Below are 18,481 nucleotides of genomic sequence, written 5' to 3'. Positions count from 1 at the left end.
ACATACACACACTGTCATCAGCCTTTAAACAGGAAATGAGTCACGCGGGCGTTTATATGTGTTCTTCAGTTTGCTGTTGCTGATTTTACAGCCAGAGTGATTCTGCATGCACATGTATGCATGTGCATGTGTACGTGTGCACGTGTGTATGTGCGCTTATCTGGCCTGCAGATTAGTTATTTTTCAGATTTTACTGCTTTGTTAAAAAAAAAAAACTGGATAGTTTAGCTTTGTCAGTCTCTCTTTCATGGCCAGCACGGTGGCTTAGTGGTTAGCACTGTTGCCTCACAGCAAGAAGGTCATGGGATTAATTCCCACTTTCTGTGTGGAATTTGCATGTCCTCCCTGTGTTTGCGTGGGCTCTCTCCAGGTGCTTTGCCTCCCTCCCACATCCAAAGACATGCAGGTTAGGTGAACTGGACACACCCTGGACAAACTGGCGTCCTGTGAGTTTCTCCTTCAATGTAACTGTGATGTCTTTAGGAGGGAATCCAACTACACTTTTTAGATCCTTTGTGTTAAGTGTAGTTGTATAATAATTCAATTAAATGAATTGAATTATTTCATTGGTGCTTGTTTTTACAAGATCAACATCTGTTGCCTGGTGTTCTTGTTTAGACCTAAACACATGATGCGGACTCTGACGTGTCACGGAAGCAAGAAAGAAGCGTTTGTATAACATTTACACAGACATACAGTCACAAAGTGCTTCACAGAGTAAATCAGTAAATAAGAAGAGAAAACCCACCTTAAATATGAGTAAAGCAAATTAAATGGAGCATATAAGACTGTAAATCCATGAGAATATTAAAAGGCACTCAGAAAGAATTTCTATATATACTGATAAAATTTCAACAACATCCATTCATAACTTTCTGAGTTGAATGTTGCTGCATCTCTAACATTCTTCCAGATCCAGAATATGTTCTGGAATGACTCAAAAATAAATGCATTACTTTCTAAAGCATTTTTCTTTATCTGCTCACAAAATGTTACTGAAGTTCAATATACACATTTTTTTTAATGTTCCTGAATGCTTAAAACCTTTTCTGGATCCTGGATCCAAAATATTTTCAGGATCAAATTCTAAATCTGCTCAACAAATTTCATCAACATCCTCTCACAGCTTTTTGAGTTAAATGTTACGTACCAATCATTCTCAGTTCCAGAATATATTATGGATCACCTCCAAAATTGAATCACTCATTTCCCAGAAGATTTTCTGTGTGGAAAGGTGTTCATTTCTTTTAGAGTTACCCTTGACATATTTAGCATTTTCGTGGCCAACATCAATAAAATAGTAAGACTGCTTGTGTTGGTCCTTGTATTGGTGTGGTCAGGCACAATGTTGGTGCATTGTTATCGTGAGGAAGCAGAATGCATTCGCACTGTAGAGCACCAAAAGCCTGGTTATTTATATGGTACAGTATTAAGGACTCCTTCACACATAGTGTGAAGTTTGGATGAAGTGCACACTCAGTGCGCACGGCGTAGGAATCATGTGCAAACTGTTTAATGTCGTCCCTGCCTCTAAAGTCTCGTACACCTGTTGCTACAACTATATGCACACACAAGCGCCTGAAAGACAAAGTGTGCGCTATGCAAACCCATCACACCCCCTAACGACAGGTGTCGGCCAAATTCCAGGTGACACGCACGAACACCTAACACCGCTCGCATGGCACTTAGAAAATATGTGGCTAGTCGCACTCTTCGCATGACTACAGACTGCAGATAATCACTTTCATACTCGCAGAGAAATTTGTCTAAGTCCCACACGAGTATGGCTTTTGTGTGTGCGCTGAGATGACAGGAGGTGTGTCCTCCCATTGAAGCGGCTGTGGAAATCTGTGGATCTGGACATTCCAGCTGGACACTACGTACTGTGTTTGGACGGACATGGACAAACAACTGCCCACTGTGACACACGTGTGTCTGTTTGCTGTTATCAAGTGGACATAAATAAAAACATATGTCACTGTGGCGACGTGCTGCAGCGAGCGAGTGTGTGCATGGCATGCACATGGACAGGCTGCTCCCAGGTTTACATGGACTGTCAGATCAGAACACGCAGCAGGCGATCTCACTGTCATGTCACCCACGTGAGCTATGTTTCACATGACGCGGTGAAATGCGGCACGTCGTCCACAAGACGTGCATGCGGCCAGTTGGAGACGCACCAGCAGATGTGGACATGAATGAGACGATCAAACTGCTTCTCATTCGTCATTTCATGACTTTATGTCTGTGACCATGGGTCATCACCAGAGGAGCAGACATATCATATTTGTGTTGCTCGCTTGATAAATGCAGAAAAATACTTGTACAGCCAATAGAAATGAGGCGTCCAGAACCAACATGGAAGACAATAAACTGAACAAGCTGATGTGTGGCAGAGCAGAAGGAGATAATTTTACACAGGGTGGATTTCCAAAACAAACAAACAAACAAATCCTTACAAATAAACATTCATTCATTAATTTTTGACCTCAGGTTTAATATTTTACTAGAAATACATCTTTTTAAAATGCAGTTATGAAGAAAACATAATCTGTGGACATCTGTGAAAGTACACTTTTATCAAGGAGGGTCAGAGACTCCTTGAAAACGTGTGTTCTTTACTATTTGAAGTTACTTGATCATCTTTCAGGAAAAATACAGGAAGAAACAATAATTTTTCATCTCATGTAGACTTGGGGGGCAGCACGGTGAATAAGTGGTTAGCACTGGTGCCTCACAGCAAGAAGGTCATGGGATCGATTCCCGGCCTTTCTGTGTGGAGTTTGCATGTTCTCCCCATGTCCGGTTTCCTCTCACAATAAAAAAAACAAAAACATGCTTATTTAGGGTCTGCTCCTTTCTCTGGCTCTGACCAAGGCAGCATCTCTACATCTGGAGTTGGTCCCCGGGCGCTGCACTGTGGCTGCTCACTGCCCCTAGTGGTTAGATTGTGTCTAACTGTAATTACGATGGTTAAATGCAGGGGACAAGTTTCGTTGTATGTATATATGTGACAAGTTTCTATTCATTCATTCATTCATTCATTCAGGTAGACTCAGAATGCACCACGTTCACCTCAAATTCTCAAAAACTGCAAATCACAGAGCACATCCTCCTGCTTGGTCGCTTGGTTTCCTTTGCCATCGATATTGCCTTCATGAGTTTTTTTGTTGTTCTAGAAAACAAACAAAGTCTTCATTCAATGTGCCATTTGTTGGTGCACCTGCCTCTTTAAGGAAGTGACATACATTAAGTGACTAAGTACACCCCCCCTTCCACCCTGTGCCTTACTTTGTGCTTACATTATGCACATTGTAGATAGTACAGTGGAACTGGACATGCACCATATGCACCATGCACTTTAGACTGTGCTCTGTAGATCTTCAAGATAGGGCCCTTTGTGTTAATTTGCTTAACAACAGAACAAAATCCACTGAAGCAAATCTGAGCGGTGCTTCCGTTTTGTTCCACAGTCATCATTAAGACTTTGCTTTAAATGTGGTTTTCTGTTTGTAATTAACTACGACACTTTATTTTGTCAGTGAAAACTAAAAAAAAAAAAAAAAAAGACAGCAAACAAAACATTCCTAATTTCTTACACAGAACATTTGAACAAAATGCTGTTTTGTCCCATTCGGCTCAAAATATCACAAGTTTTTGCTGTTTGCAGGGGAATTGACATTTTTTTATTTGATTCATATGCAGCTTAAGTATAATGTGGTTCACAAATGGGATCACTTTTTGAGGTGACCTCATCCCATTGTGGGACAGCACAACTGTGTTTAATCAGATTACTGTTTTCATGATTATGAGTCATTCCTAAATTGAATTACAGTGCCAGTCAAAAACTGTCCACAAAATATGTGAATTTGCAAGGAGACAAGATTTCCAGCAGCTTCACAGCACACGGAGAGAAACGTCTCATCCTGTTCTAAGAAACTGTCATTTGTCAGGGCTTTTATCAATAAGAGTTTTAAACCTTTTCATGTCAAGGTGTTTATTAGTCCTGCATTAGGATTATAATAAATAAACCAATCAATCATGATATGAGGAAGCTAAATTCAGTACACAATATGGTGATTAGAAGCTTAAGCAGTGTTCACGGGGACATCTTTAGTGTCAATAAGTGCTCTCAGATGAAGAATAAACAAGTTGCTATTGCGATTGAGGACAGTAGACGTGCTTCCACATACTGCACTTTGACCCACAGCGGCTCCCGCTGAGCTCAGCGGTGTGTTGGCAGTCAACCCCTGTGCAGACGGCTTCCTGCTCAGAGAAAAAACACCTGTCTAATTTTAAGAAAAATATCAAATGACAAGGATTAATTTAGGTGTCATATAAAACAAATAATGAATATTGTCCATTCATGAAATGGAGAGAATATTTGCATGAGTTGAAAGATGGAATGTTCCATCTTTCAACTCATGCAAATATTCCATCTTTCAACTCATGCAAATATTCTCTCCATTTCATGAATGGACAATATTCATTATTTGTTTTATATGACATCAAAATAGATCCTTGTCATTTGATTGGTGAATTATGTCATGTGACATTCTTTATGACTGTCATCGTGCAGTGTTTATTTTAGTTCTATTTACTGTGCATTTTTGTCCCATATGTTTCACTCTACTGAACGCCTTCATTAGCTTGTGGAAAAAATAGCTTCAGTGTTCGCGGGAACATCTTTAGTGGTTGTAGTAGCACTGTCAGATTAAAAACTGGACAAATTAATGTACTGCTGACAGACACGGATTGGCAATTAAGAGTACCAGGATTTTTCCCGGTGGGCCGTTCAATAAATGGGCTGATGGCTGCCCGGTATTTTTTTATTTTTATTTTTTCCTGTGGTAACTTTCCTAGCCCAAACAGAGAGACATGCACGGCCCACAGAGCCCAACTGCAGCCTGCAGACACACAGCACTGAAACCAGTAGTTTGTCGTCTGTCAAGAAATACCTGTCCCAATTGTGGGTACATGGTGAGAACAAGAGAAAAAAACACAACAGAACACGAAAAATAAAGCAACTCACAAAATGGATAAGAAACGTAAAGGCCGTACAGAAAATGGAAAAAAGAGCTTGGGCTGTGGATGCTGCTGAGCAGAAAAAAAAATCAGGTTTGTTTGCTCCTGGGACTGGCCTGGCAGGGGCGCCTGCAGCGGGTCCCTCTCAGGCTCAGCAGCCGGTGATGTCGAACGAGTTGGACAGTGAAATTGAGGACGCGGCTACCGCTGCCATGGAGGTCATACAGGAGTAGATCAGTGGTGGTGGCGATGGTGTGTTTGGTGCCAGCACAGTGTGGATAAACAGTCATTCATATAAAGGTTTAGCCCGTCATATAAATGAAATGCCCCTCCCCACCTTTTCAGGTTCCATGGGTTTAAGAGATTTACGTCTCCATAAACATTCAAATCAAACATGTAATGTACTCACCTCATAGCAAAGCACAGTGTGATGTGTTACAACTAAATGTAGTTATCTAAAGCACTGGAAAACAATACCATATTCGTATCACGATTAACTGATTAGTTGCTTTTATTAACAACCATATAATCACTATTTTATACTTTCATCAAAGAATGCCACACATGACTGCAGATCTACAAGCTTTCAACTCACATGTTGCAATGTGATGTGGTTTGAGCATGTAAATATGCTATTTTCACAATTTTCATCACTTATTTTATTCAAGGCTCCAGAATATAAAGTGATATATTGTTCAGTATAGTAGTGTTATTAAGGGCTTGTGTGTTTATATGTACTTCAATGAGGGTGAGTTGGCACAGTATCTGTACGTGGACTGTAGTGGTGGGCCAGTCTGGACCAAAAAGTCCAGAGTCAAATTTTTGTCTCAGTCCAGAATAGCTGGACTTAGGAAAGCAGAGGTGTCCTTCCACCCACCGCTGAGGAGAAAAGCAACTCTTGCTGAGCTCAGCCATGTGGTGGCTGACCCCAGCTGAAGTGAACTGCTGGGCGGACATGGAGCCTACTCTGCCCCATGTTCCTACAAGAAACACCCTTCAAATTTTAAATGAAATTTCAAATAAGGCAAATATATTTAGGTGTCATATAAGACAAATAATGAATGTTTTCCATTTGTGCAATGGACAGAATATTGTCATTTGTTAAAAGATGGAATGTTCCATCTTTCAACTGATGCGAACTTTCTTACCACTGCACTCATAAATATTCATTATTTGTATACTATTAAATGTTAAGTGTGGCCTGTCACTTGGAGTTCAGTTACAACAATCACAAAGAAATGTAAAAAGTATGTCAAAGGCAAGAATGGTCTGTGATTAGTGACAAGACTTTATGTCCCTCGGTGCCAGCTTTTTGATTTAAACTACGAGGGCTGTCAATAAAGTATAGGTCCTTTTTATTTTTTCAAAAACTATATGGATTTCATTCATATGTTTTTACGTCAGACATGCTTGAACCCTCGTGCGCATGCGTGAGTTTTTCCACGCCTGTCGGTGACGTCATTCGCCTGTGGGAGGAGTCGTCCAGCCCCTCGTCGGAATTCCTTTGTCTGAGAAGTTGCTGAGAGACTGGCGCTTTGTTTGATCAAAATTTTTTCTAAACCTGTGAGACACATCGAAGTGGACACGGTTCGAAAAATTAAGCTGGTTTCCGGTGAAAATTTTAACGGCTGATGAGAGATTTTGAGGTGATACTGTCGCTTTAAGGACTTCCCACAGAGCGGGACATCGCGCAGCACTCCCAGGCGCCGTCGTCAGCCTGTTTCAAGGTGAAAACCTCCACATTTCAGGCTCTATTGATCCAGGACGTCGTGAGAGAACAGAGAAGTTTCAGAAGTAGTCGGTTTCAGCATTTTATCCAGATAGTCCACTGTTAAAGGAGATTTTTTTAATGAAAGACGTGCGGGCGTATTGCAGCGTCGGCTCGCAGCCGCCGCGACGCTCCACCACAGGAAAAACACCTCTGTTGGAAGCCTTAAGGACAAGTTGGAACATGTCCAGCTGTTAAACAATTTCTCATATACTCACTCCACTGAAAGCCATCAAAAGCCGCCTGGATTTTACAAATGGTTATTAACACGGAGGTGTTTTTCCTGTGCCGCCGCACCGCGCCGGCTGCGTCCCGACGCGCGGACCCGTCTGCACATCTTTCATTAAAAAAATCTCCTTTAACAGTGGAATATACGGATAAAATGCTGAAACCGACTTCTTCTGAAACTTCTCTGTTCTCTCACGACGTCCTGGATCAATAGAGCCTGAAATGTGGAGGTTTTCAGCTTGAGACAGGCTGACGACGGCGCCTGAGAGCGCTGCGCGATGTCTCGCTCCGTGGGAAGTCCTTAAAGCGACAGTATCACCTCAAAATCTCTCATCAGCCATTAAAATCTTCACCGAAAACCAGCATAATTTTTCGAACTGTGTCCACTTCGATGTGTCTCACAGGTTTAGAAAAAATTTTGATCAAACAAAGCGCCAGTCTCTCAGCAACTTCTCAGACAAAGGAATTCCGATGAGTGGCTGGACGACTCCTCCCACAAGGAGTGCTCACAGGCGAATGACGTCACCGACAGGCGTGAAAAAACTCACGCATGCGCACGAGAGTTCAAGCATGTCTGACGTAAAAACATATGAATGAAATCCATATAGTTTTTGAAAAAAATAAAAAAGACCTATACTTTATTGACAGACCTTGTAGACATAAAAAGAGGAACTGTAAATTATTATAATATGCATACAGTATGTCACGGACATACTTTTAATTTTTTTGTAAAATTGTTCTTGGGAGCATGAGCATGACTAAAACCTTTCAGCTTCTGGGGGGTGGGGAGGCCCCCCCCCCCCGACAGCCCGCCTTTTTAAGCATTTTCCTTATTTTAACTTTCAGCTTCTGGAGGGGCTCTGCCCCCCATACTCCCCACCTTTTAAGCATTTTTCTTTTTTTGCTTTTCAGCTGACCCCCAAATTACAGCCCTCTTAACCCCCTGCCACTTTAAGCATTTTTTTTTATGTAGAAGTAAATTAATATTCAAAGTTTTCAGCTAGTTGAGAGTAGGGCTGTACAATATGGACAAATTATTGTCTCTCAAGGTATAGTTTGGACAGTCTGTAACTGAATGTTTTGGAGTTATGAGGTAAAAGCAGCAATAATGGCGACAAAGGTCAGTTTCAGTTTGTACAGGGTTCAAAAGTTAAAGTTGCTCCATTAATTTTGCTCCAGCTGTATTTGTGCTGAATTTGATGCTTGTATCACCATTTGAAGGATTGTTTCAGTTATCTGCTCCACTAATAAGCCAACAGAGCATGAACCAGCTGCTGTCTGTTAGCTTACATGTGTGTATATAAATAAGGCCCCCAGAATTAAAGGAGAAATGCTGTTTTTAACAACCTGGTCCTCATTTATGGCATAAAATACCGTTGTTTACTCATCAATATAAGTTTGGTGTGATTAGATGTCCATAGTTCAAACAACGTGTTCAGTTCAAATCTGAAGCAAACATTTTTCTTTTTCTACTAAGGTGGATTAGAACTTTTTGTGGTACACAGCACAAACCACTGGATAGGAGGAACCTAGCAGTCAGTGTGGCTCACTAATTTGAAAATGCAGGTCTTTCAACCAGACGTGTTGTGCCATGACATGTCAATCATCTGTGTCCAATCTGATTTCAGGGGAGTCCAGTGAAACCCCGGCCTCCACTCTAGCTCCACCCATGCCAGGAAGTGTTCAACATTTGACATTACCTGTTTCACTGTGACTGAGAATTTGTCACTTCCTGTTGCCACTGAGTTCCCGCGAGATTCCATGGGACATTTCCTGTTTTACTGTGGATTTGAAATTTGGCACTTTCTGTTCAGGAGGCCCCGTACCATGAGTGAGCTTCGAGCCGCTGCGCGATGCTTCGCTCATATTAAAAAAATGGTAACATGGCTGAAAATCAGGGTGTTTCTGGTCTTCACCTGTATCTATCATAATCGACCATTTGAATATTCTGAATATTCAGTTGTTTTACAGGGTTACTGACTGAAACTTTGCAGAACCACTGTCTTGCAGGAAACTCATCAGGGAAGCCATCAAAAACACTTTTACACATGTAACTGAACAAATGAGGACTGCCTGGAGCAGGAATATTCACTCCATTATACCGTACAGCTTGCTAGTACAGAGAAGGATTTTCTGAAAAAGATGTGAAACCAAACTTTGCCAGGCAGCACAAGAGAGACTTGAGTCTAGATATAATATACGGAGCCCTGGAAGTGTCATCGCAAAATGTTTTGCATGTGGAGAGAATGTGCACACGTTTTATTATATTGTGCGCTCATTTTATGATATTGTGCGCACGTTTTATTATATTGTGCGCATGTTTTAAGCATCGTTTGAGTAAAACAAGGGCACGATCTACTTAAACATGGCTCGTTTTATTAATTCAAGAGCTCAATTAAAGAAAACGGGTGCTCATTTTATTAATGCGATGGCTCAATTAAAGGAAAACGTGCGCACATTTTATTTAATTGAGGGCTCAATTAAAGGAAAATGTGCACACGTTTTATTAATTCGAGGGCTCAATTAAAGGGAAACGTGTGCACAAATTATCATGGCCAGAAAAACATATCACTTTACGTGACCTCTCCCGGGTTCCGTAATAATATGTTTTCTCTTGAGAAAACTTCACTGTGAAGCTGTGCTTGGTGATGACAAAAGTTACACTATGAGCAGTTTCTCAATCACAAACACAACCACAGAAGTTAGTATGAGGCATCAAGATGATGTCACGGGCTGGAGTCATTCGGTGCGTGGGCCATACTGGTGGGCAGAAAACTCTTATTCAGCCCCTGACTGCGCATAATATTTCAAGATGTCACCATTCAAAGTGTGCACTCGGTGATCATCACACACTGATGGATCAGCTCAGCGTCATATGTAAAACTCATCAACACATCACATCCAGATGGATGACAATGACCATTTTCAAGATTTTCACTTCGCAAGCATTTAGTCTGGAGGATCGGATGTCGTTTGGCTCAAAAGTGTCCAGTACAGGTGGAAGATGGGATCACAGGAGCTCAACCTGTGGTCAAACTCATCAGATTAAAAACAAACCCACTCCCCTTGTGTATTTTCATTTTCTTTTTTCCTTTGGTTTCCTCTGTGCAGCTCCACATTTAGGCAATAAGCTGTGACTGAAGTTATTATGGCAAACTAACGATCTGATTTTCAGTTAATTCTTTTGAAATCAAACACAGATTAACATTTCTAAAGACGAGCATTTATGCAGAACGCGAGCACGCAAAAAGAGCGATTTTGCAGACAATGGACGTACACAATGTGAAAAGTGAAAAGTTGGACTCGCCAGTGTCAAAATGAGTGTAAGCCGCGGAAGAAGTAAAGCCAGCAAGAAGAAGCGCAGAGGCGACTGTCCAAGAAGCCATGGTTCGGGTCTAGCTGGTATGGTGGCTTTCAGGTGAACTGCAGCCTGACTCACGGATGCGCACACCAGCCAGACTGTGAAGGAGTGTTTTTTTTTTTTTGGACCACATTAAAAAGTACCTCAACATCAAGGCACATCCTGCTGCTGCACTGCATGCACCCCACAAAGATGGGACCAGACAGCAGAAAGAGCACAAACAAACACCAACAGGCTGATAACGGCGTTCCCTCATGTGACCACTAATAAAACTGTACACTGATCTACGCCTCCAAAGACTTGAAAACCTTCCTCACTATCATGAGGCCCAAGTGTGTTGATCAGATAGCTGCAAATTCAGCCATAATAAGTCTCGGGCCATTTTTCAGGTTCATCCAGCCATTCAAGCTCTGTGGGTCTGGCAATGCCATGTCATGGGTTTCTTGCTGGCTGCCCTCACCCACCTCCTTCCTGTGTGGTCACAGTTATTGAGAACTGCCTCCTCCAGACACCCTTGCCACACAGTACCATACTGTTTGTATGTCTTAATGATTGATGGAAATGAAGTCCAAGACCACCTGACGTGTCTAAAGAAAAGTGGCTGTAAAAGTGATGATTAGTATTTAAAATAGTCAAATTATTTATGGGTCTGGAAATGACAGGAGTGTGTATAAAAATGGCCTTAATCCCTAAATAATTGATGAAATATATTTTTGTAAAGCCTCTTCAAGCTGAAAGTTTGAAATTAATTGATTAATTGATTGATTGTATTTTATCTGTTTTTATGACTATATTAGTTTATTATGATGTGCTTTATTTATTTATTTTATGATGTAAACTATTCTATTGAGGTTTCTAGTGCACTGCAGTCACTGAATGAGTAACAAAATTTCATTCTCTTGTGTATACAAATGCACAGTGAAAACAACAATAAAATCTTTAAACCTTTGAATGATTAATTGATGCTTAGTCAATTATTTTGATTACCAAAGCAACATTTTGAGTCTTTTTTAAATATCCAAATTCTCTGAGTTCTGCTCCTTAAATGTGAATATTTACGAGTTTATTTACTCCTGTCTGGCAGTAAATTGAATATCTACATCTGAAGGCATCATCTTGTCAACATTTTTACCATTTTCTGATATTTTATGGACAAAATAAGTAATTGATTAACTACAATTAGTTTCATAATTAATCAGTTATGAAAATAATAATTTTGTTGCAGCTCTAATGACAAGGACATCTTGAATGTTTCATTTTATTTGAATTTTACAGGTGTGTATAGAGGCAGGTAGCACGGTGGCTTAGTGGTTAGCACTGTTGCCTCACAGCGAGAAGGTCATGGTTTGATTCCCACCTGTGGCCTTTCTGTGTGGAGTTTGATTGTTCTTCCTGTGTTTGTGTGGGTTCTCTCCAGGTGCTCCGGCTTCCTCCCACATCCAAAGACATGCAGGTTGGGTGGATTGGAAACTTTAAATTGTCTGCGGGTGTGAATGTGTTTTTGTCTATATGTGACCCTGCGACAGACTGGCACCCTGTCCAGGGGGTACACTGCCTCACGCCCTATGACTGATGGGATAGGCTCCAGCCCCCCCGTGACCCTTAATTAGAGTAAGCAGTTGAAGATGAGTGAGTGTGTATATAGAGGCAAAATGACAAAAACTGTCATTGTCCAACTAGTTATGGACATGACTGTACATGCTGTAAAATGTAAGATAATCACCATGATGACAACTTTCACTTTCTACTCAGTGTGTGATTTTTTTTCTCCATCATATCGCTGCTGTTCAGTCTGTCACAAGTTTGTTTTTTTCCACACGCTTTCATAAAAAACAACAGGAGGCCTTATAAAACGCTGCTAATCCTGTCTTATTTCTGTCTCCCGTTGTCTCCTCCATCAGCAGCACTGTTTATGATTTATATATATTTTAGCAGTGAACAAAACAGAAACTTTACGACACATGGAGGTGCAGCACAACATCATCTGATTAATGCAGCCATTACAGGGCAAGATCACTTCACTTACCTTTTTTTGTTTATTGATTATTATTTACATTCTATCACATTTGGAAAAGATTGAGAAATGAAAGCTGTCACATTGATCCAAATACAGATCTGTCATCTTCCTGTTGAAATAATGTCAGTGGAAATAGAAAACCAATGCGTGTTTTCTTTTTCTTCTTGTGAAGGAAACTCATGAGCAGTGACAAGTGAAGGAAACAGAAGAAAAACCCACAATTACGGCACTTCCAATTGATGATTTGCAAAGGTATATATGGTGCTGATGGTGTTTTAACGCTGTGTGTGTATATATATATATATATATATATATATATATATATATATATATATATATATATATATATATATATTTATTTTTTTTTTTTGTTTGTTTTGCATCACACTGATCCTGTGATTCATTATTTGCTCAGCATGTTGATGACATCATTGTTATTGTGAACAACCAGCATGAAATCCATTGTTTATGTGATGTTGTCACTGCTTTTTTTGGGGGGTGGAGGGGTAAGATTTCATGTGCAAAAGTAAACGGCGCCACACAAGACTCTGCCTGTTTTACCAGGACAGACCTGCAGAAATGGTGGTCTGGATGACTTCAGGGTTTTACTCAGGAGATGAGGACACTATGAAGAAAAACTGGGAGGGTGTGACAGAGATGTTGTACGTCAAGGTTCCTCTGTTTCCTGATTGTGGACTGACTCATGAATGACACAATAACAGGGAGGGGAGACTGGAATCTGCTGGTGCTTTTCATTCCATTTAGAGGACATAGTTTTTGCTGATGACCTGGCTCTGACATCAAGAAGTCCTACAGGCCTGAGGACAATCGGGATTTCCAGATACATAAAGCAGATGAGAGTCTATGACTCAAAACATGGAGATGTTCTTTGCCAGTTACTTCCCCAGCCATGACCAGTACCCATGGACGATACCGATGAAGTGTCTTGTCCAAAGACACAGACATGTAGCTGAAATCCCAGAGCTGGAATCAAAGCCCAGTCTATATACATGACAGTCTAATTTACTGGTGGGCAACAGTGTGCCATGAAAGACCGTGCAGGTCTTCCTTGCAACCGATCATCTCAGCAGGGGGTTTAACACAGTGGTTCTGAAATCAGTCCACAAGTACCACCTAACGTGCACATTTTCGTTGTCTCCCAGCTGTGTCACAAGCTGATTATCTCATTCAGGCATCTACTGGTGCTTGATGGATTGTACACCTGAATGAGTTAATCAGATTTTGGCAGAGCAGGTAGAGATGGAAAATGTGTTGACTGGGCGGTCCTCAGTGACCAGTGGAATCCTAACCCACAGAGCCACCTTCTCTGATATGAAGCCCAAAAGTCAAAATAACATTGGAAAGGCCAATCAAAAGTGGATAAAAGATGGACCTGGTCTTATCACTGAAAGACGAAAATGGTGACATGGAATAAAACATCACAAAGAAAAATTAAAGTCCATGAGTAAAAGCTGAATGACAGTGCCATGATTGTCTTCCAACAAGAAGGTTCCTGGTTCAATGCCACCTGTGCTGCATTCTCCTTGTATATCTGCCATTGTGTCAAACAGGGCATCTGGTGTAAAACATGTGCCAATTGCTAAAAACAGCCTTTGCCCCCTGACACCCCTACTCGACTGTCTGTGTGACGTCAGAGCTTGGTTGTCACAGAAATTTTTAAAACTTAATGAGGGCAAGACAGAGGTTATGTTGTTTGGAAGTGCCCTCGTTGACTTGGGACCTCTCAAGGATTTTGTGTGTCCCAAAGTCACCAGCCTTGGCGTCACCATAGACAGCGATTTTAAATTTGATAAACAAATCAATGGTGTTTTGAAATCGTGTTTTTATCATCTTCGTCTTTTATCAAAGGTAAAACCGTTTTTATCTTTTAACCTTTTTGAACAAGTTGTGCACTCTTTTATTTCAAGTCATTTGGACTACTGTAACGCACTTCATTTCAGCATCAGCCAACGGGCTCTTTCCCGTTTGCAGTCCAGAAAGCTGCAGCACGACTTTTAACAGGGGCCTGGAAGCGTGCTCACATATCCCCATCTTGCATCTTTGCACTGGCTTCCTATTAATTTTATAATTGATTTTAAGATTTTATTGTTTGTCTTTAAAGCTTTGAATGGAATGGCCCCTCAATACATCACTGACCTCCTACAAATTTACTCTCCAGCGCATACTCTGAGGTCTGAGGGTCATTTCCAGCTTGTTGTACCTAAGATGAGACTTAAAACCAGGGGGGACAGGGCTTTCTCTGTGGCTGGCCCCAGACTTTGGAACGCTCTGCCCCTCCATGTCTGAACAGCCCCCACAGTGGAGTGTTTTAAGTCTCGTCTGAAGACCCACTTTTATTCTCTGGTTTTCAACACCGCATGAGTTGTGTGGTCCTCTGTTTTATTGTTTTTGTTTTTAATTAGGTAGATTTTATTGGTTTTATCTTTTGTATGTATGTATGTATTTATTTATCTTGCATATTCTACTTATTTTTATTGTTAATTTTCTTATTTTTAATTTATTGGGGTTTTATCTATCGTGATTCTATGTGCAGCACTTTGGAACGTTTTTGTTGTTAAATGTGCTATATAAATAAAGTGGATTGGATTGGATTGGATGTGCCAATCCAACAAATTCAAAGTGAATTTAGCAATCAAATCAAAAACAGAAGAATCCAAAAGAAATGTTTGTTTCCTGAAGGAAATAATAAAGTCAGTTAATGTGAGTCAGTGCTCGTTAATGCCTGTTTTGTTTTATGTTGTCATGTTGTCTTTGTCTTCTAATAAAGAAGAAAAAAAAAGTCAGTTAATGCGGGGGCAGTATTGGCTCTGTGGATGTGAAACCTGGAAAAGGACATCATCCATTTTCTATTATGCAAATAATGAATGTTTATGAGTTCAATGGTACGAATATTTCATGAGGTGAAAGCTGGAACATAACATTCAAAGAGGCAAAGCCGAGTTGAATGTTCTAGCTTTCACCAAATTAAATATTCATTCCATTGAAAGAATGTAAAAACATTAATTATTTGTTCTATATAATAGCTAAAATAGATTCTTGTCACTTGATATTTTATTAATTTATAAACAACAGAAAAGGGACTTACGAGGTCTGTTAGAAAAGTATCCGACCTTTTTATTTTTTGCAAAAACCATATGGATTTGAATCACGTGTGATTGCATCAGCCAAGCTTGAACCTTCTGGAAAAATTTGATGCAGCAAAGCTCCAAATCATTCAGACATTTTATTCGCAATAAAAATCCGACGAGAGGGGTGGACCAGTGCTCACACAAAGCCTGCTCACAGGCGAGTGACGCAGCCGACAGGCGTGAAAAAACTCACGCATGCGCACGAAGGTTCAAACTTGGCTGATGCCATCACACGTGATTCAAATCCATATGGTTTTTGCAAAAAATAAAAAGGTCGGATAGTTTTCTAACAGACCACGTACATTTTGGTGTTCCACTTCACTGACTTTGTACTTTGCACCAATTTAACCCCCGTGTTGTGTATGTGTTTCTCTCCATTTACTCCACTCTCGGGATGTGAACCCGCGATCTCCAGCATGGGAGGCAGGTGCTCTAACCAGGAGGGTAAAACCCACCGTCCCCGGTGTCTGTGGCCAGTGTCTTTAGGTGTTGAAGAATGAGGTTTAGTGACTAACATATGCACAGTGACTCCTGTTGGCCTCTGTCACACTTACTCCAATCAAGGGCCATGGGGGGGCTGGAGCCTATCTCAGCAGTCATCGGATGAGAGGCTGAGTATACCTTGGACAGGAGGCCAGTCTAGTGCAGGTAGACAAACAAACTCATTCACACGCATGATCAATTTAAAGTTTCCAGTTCATCTAACCAGAGTATCTTTGGATGTGGGGAGAAGCCAGAGCACCTGGAGGGAACCCACGCAAACACGGGAAGAACACGCAAACTCTACACAGAAAGACCCATCTGTGAAGTGATCCCATGACCTTCTTGCTGTGAGGCAACAGTGCTAACCACTAAGTCACTATGCTGCCCAGAATGACATCAGGAGAAAGAAATTGTCTCCACAAGTGCTGAAGACGGATTTTGAAAATCTACTGGACCATGAAAATAACAAAAGAAGAAATTAGGTCACGTCAAGGAGCATGAAACTGGTGTTGCACATTGTTGCAACAGCCTGTGGAACCACCCTGGGTCTGGGACGGCCCCGGGTCCCTCCACCGGGCAGACTTGCGGTCCATCCCCATCTCTTGGAAGTAACCAAAAGTACTGCAACAACTATCCAAATTAATCTGGATTCGAGATCAAAAGACAGATTGAATTAGACGGTTTGGAATGTCAGCTTTTACATCCTGGTATATAGATTTGTTAAACCACATAGAACACAGCACCTTTTGTATCAGAGAACTCAACATTTGGCAAGAAGCAAAGTCTGTTTCCTGATCTGAGTTTAAACCCTTCGAACCTGCCTCCAGTTTGACTAAAAGGTCTGACAGACGTTGGCTTTTTACGTGTAAAAATACTGTTTTAGTCTCTGACACAAAATAAGTTATCTAGTGTTCACATTTATGAGGGTTTATTTTTAGTACTTTTAGTGTAGTTTTAATTTAAGTGGGATTATTTTTATAGCTTTACTCTCTTTTTTTTTGTTTTTTGTTTTTTTTTTGGGGGGGGGGGGGGGGTTCCAGCAAAACATTAACAGCAAATTAAAGTTAGTTTTCTCAGGCTTTGATGTGAAATATTCGCAGGCTGGTTTTTATTTTTGGTTATAAAAAGAATCTAAAAATGTCTCACGATAATCTCAGCTGTGTGTAAAAGCAAAAAGCGCGTTTATGTCCCGTTAAAAAAAATCAGAGTTCGTGTGTTTGAGGTATGACGGAGGACTTCTGACATTTAAGAACTTTGTCTAATAAAGTTTTTTTCCCCTTTAAATCCTTCTTGAAATGTGTTTAATTTTAGCACAGGCGTTTGGACGTGTGGAGGGGAACACACGCTGACGTCATCACCTTTCCAGCTGCGTGTGTGCGTGTGTGCGCGTGGGACTACCTGTGCCTGCTGGTGGCGCGTGCTGCGTGCCCGTGCGCGCCGCCGTGTCCCGTGGAGTACAGGCTGTAGGCGGGTCTGAGCGGGAACGAGCCCTTCGTGTCCGCGAGCGTCCAGCAGCAGCACGTCCACAGCGCGAGCAGCACGAGCGGCACGTCCATCCTGCGCCGCCCCACCCCCCCTGCCGATCAATACCGGATATCGATAATCGATCGGAACTGGAAGAAGGCCTCAGCTGGCTGATAAAACACTTCGATCCATAGTGCTCAAACAAACAAACGAAAACTTTCCACAGAATTTATCCACCAGAACCACGTTCACATGGTGAGAGAAGCAGTCGAGGTGCACAGAGTTCAGAGTTCACTCCTCCTTTAGTCCTCTTTAGTCCATTTTGTGGTTTCTGGGTTCGTCCTGGTCCAAGATTCAGACCATCTGTGATCTGGAACAAAGAACAAAAATACTTTCCACACGAGCTGAAGGAGGCTGAAGACTAAAAGAAAAACTGTTACTCCTCCTCTTTATTACATCTCTCTCTCTCTCTCTCTCTCTCTCTCTCTCTCTCTCTCTCTCTCTCTCTCTCTCATTGAAGCCATCCCCTCCCACTACGTTTGTTTCTGGTGGCATTAAACATAAATGTAACCTGAACCAACAGAAGGTTCTCGGTTCGAAGACACCCCTGCTCATTCTCCACGTAATGTGGAATTGGGTCAGGAAGGGCATCTGGCGTAAAACCTGTGCCAAATCAACTTGCAGATCCACGTCAGATCTGCTGTGGGAACAAGGGAGAAGGAAAAGAGACTTATTCTTTTTTACATTTTTCAGGGTCCCTTCACACAGTACGAATGTGGTTGAATTGCGCATGAAGCAGGAATCATATGCAATACATGTAAAATCATAGCTGCCTCCAACGCCTCGTGCACCTGTTGCTCCAAATATTTGTGCACACCAACAACTGAAAGACAGAGTGTGTGCTGTGAGAGCCCATCGAACCCTCTCATGGCCGGTGTCGGCCAAATTCCAGCTGACACACATGAACATCTACAACCCCAATTCCA

General features: G+C 41.4%; 1 protein-coding gene across 2 annotated transcripts in view; it reads right to left on the bottom strand.

The window, feature by feature from the left end:
* The window catches only part of LOC117523498 (EMILIN-1-like), a 115,176-nt gene extending 97,214 nt beyond the window's left edge, over positions 1-17,962 (bottom strand). For both annotated transcript variants that reach the window (XM_034185062.1, XM_034185055.1), the window contains exon 1: positions 17,430-17,962. In XM_034185062.1, the coding sequence (XP_034040953.1) occupies positions 17,430-17,587 (158 nt within the window). In that variant the 5' untranslated portion in view covers positions 17,588-17,962. The remainder of the gene's footprint in view (positions 1-17,429) is intronic.
* Between the last annotated feature and the right edge of the window lie 519 nt (positions 17,963-18,481).

Source organism: Thalassophryne amazonica, chromosome 2 (assembly GCF_902500255.1).
Source record: "Thalassophryne amazonica chromosome 2, fThaAma1.1, whole genome shotgun sequence".
NCBI lineage: Eukaryota > Metazoa > Chordata > Actinopteri > Batrachoidiformes > Batrachoididae > Thalassophryne > Thalassophryne amazonica.
This window is presented reverse-complemented; position numbering and strand designations above follow the sequence as displayed.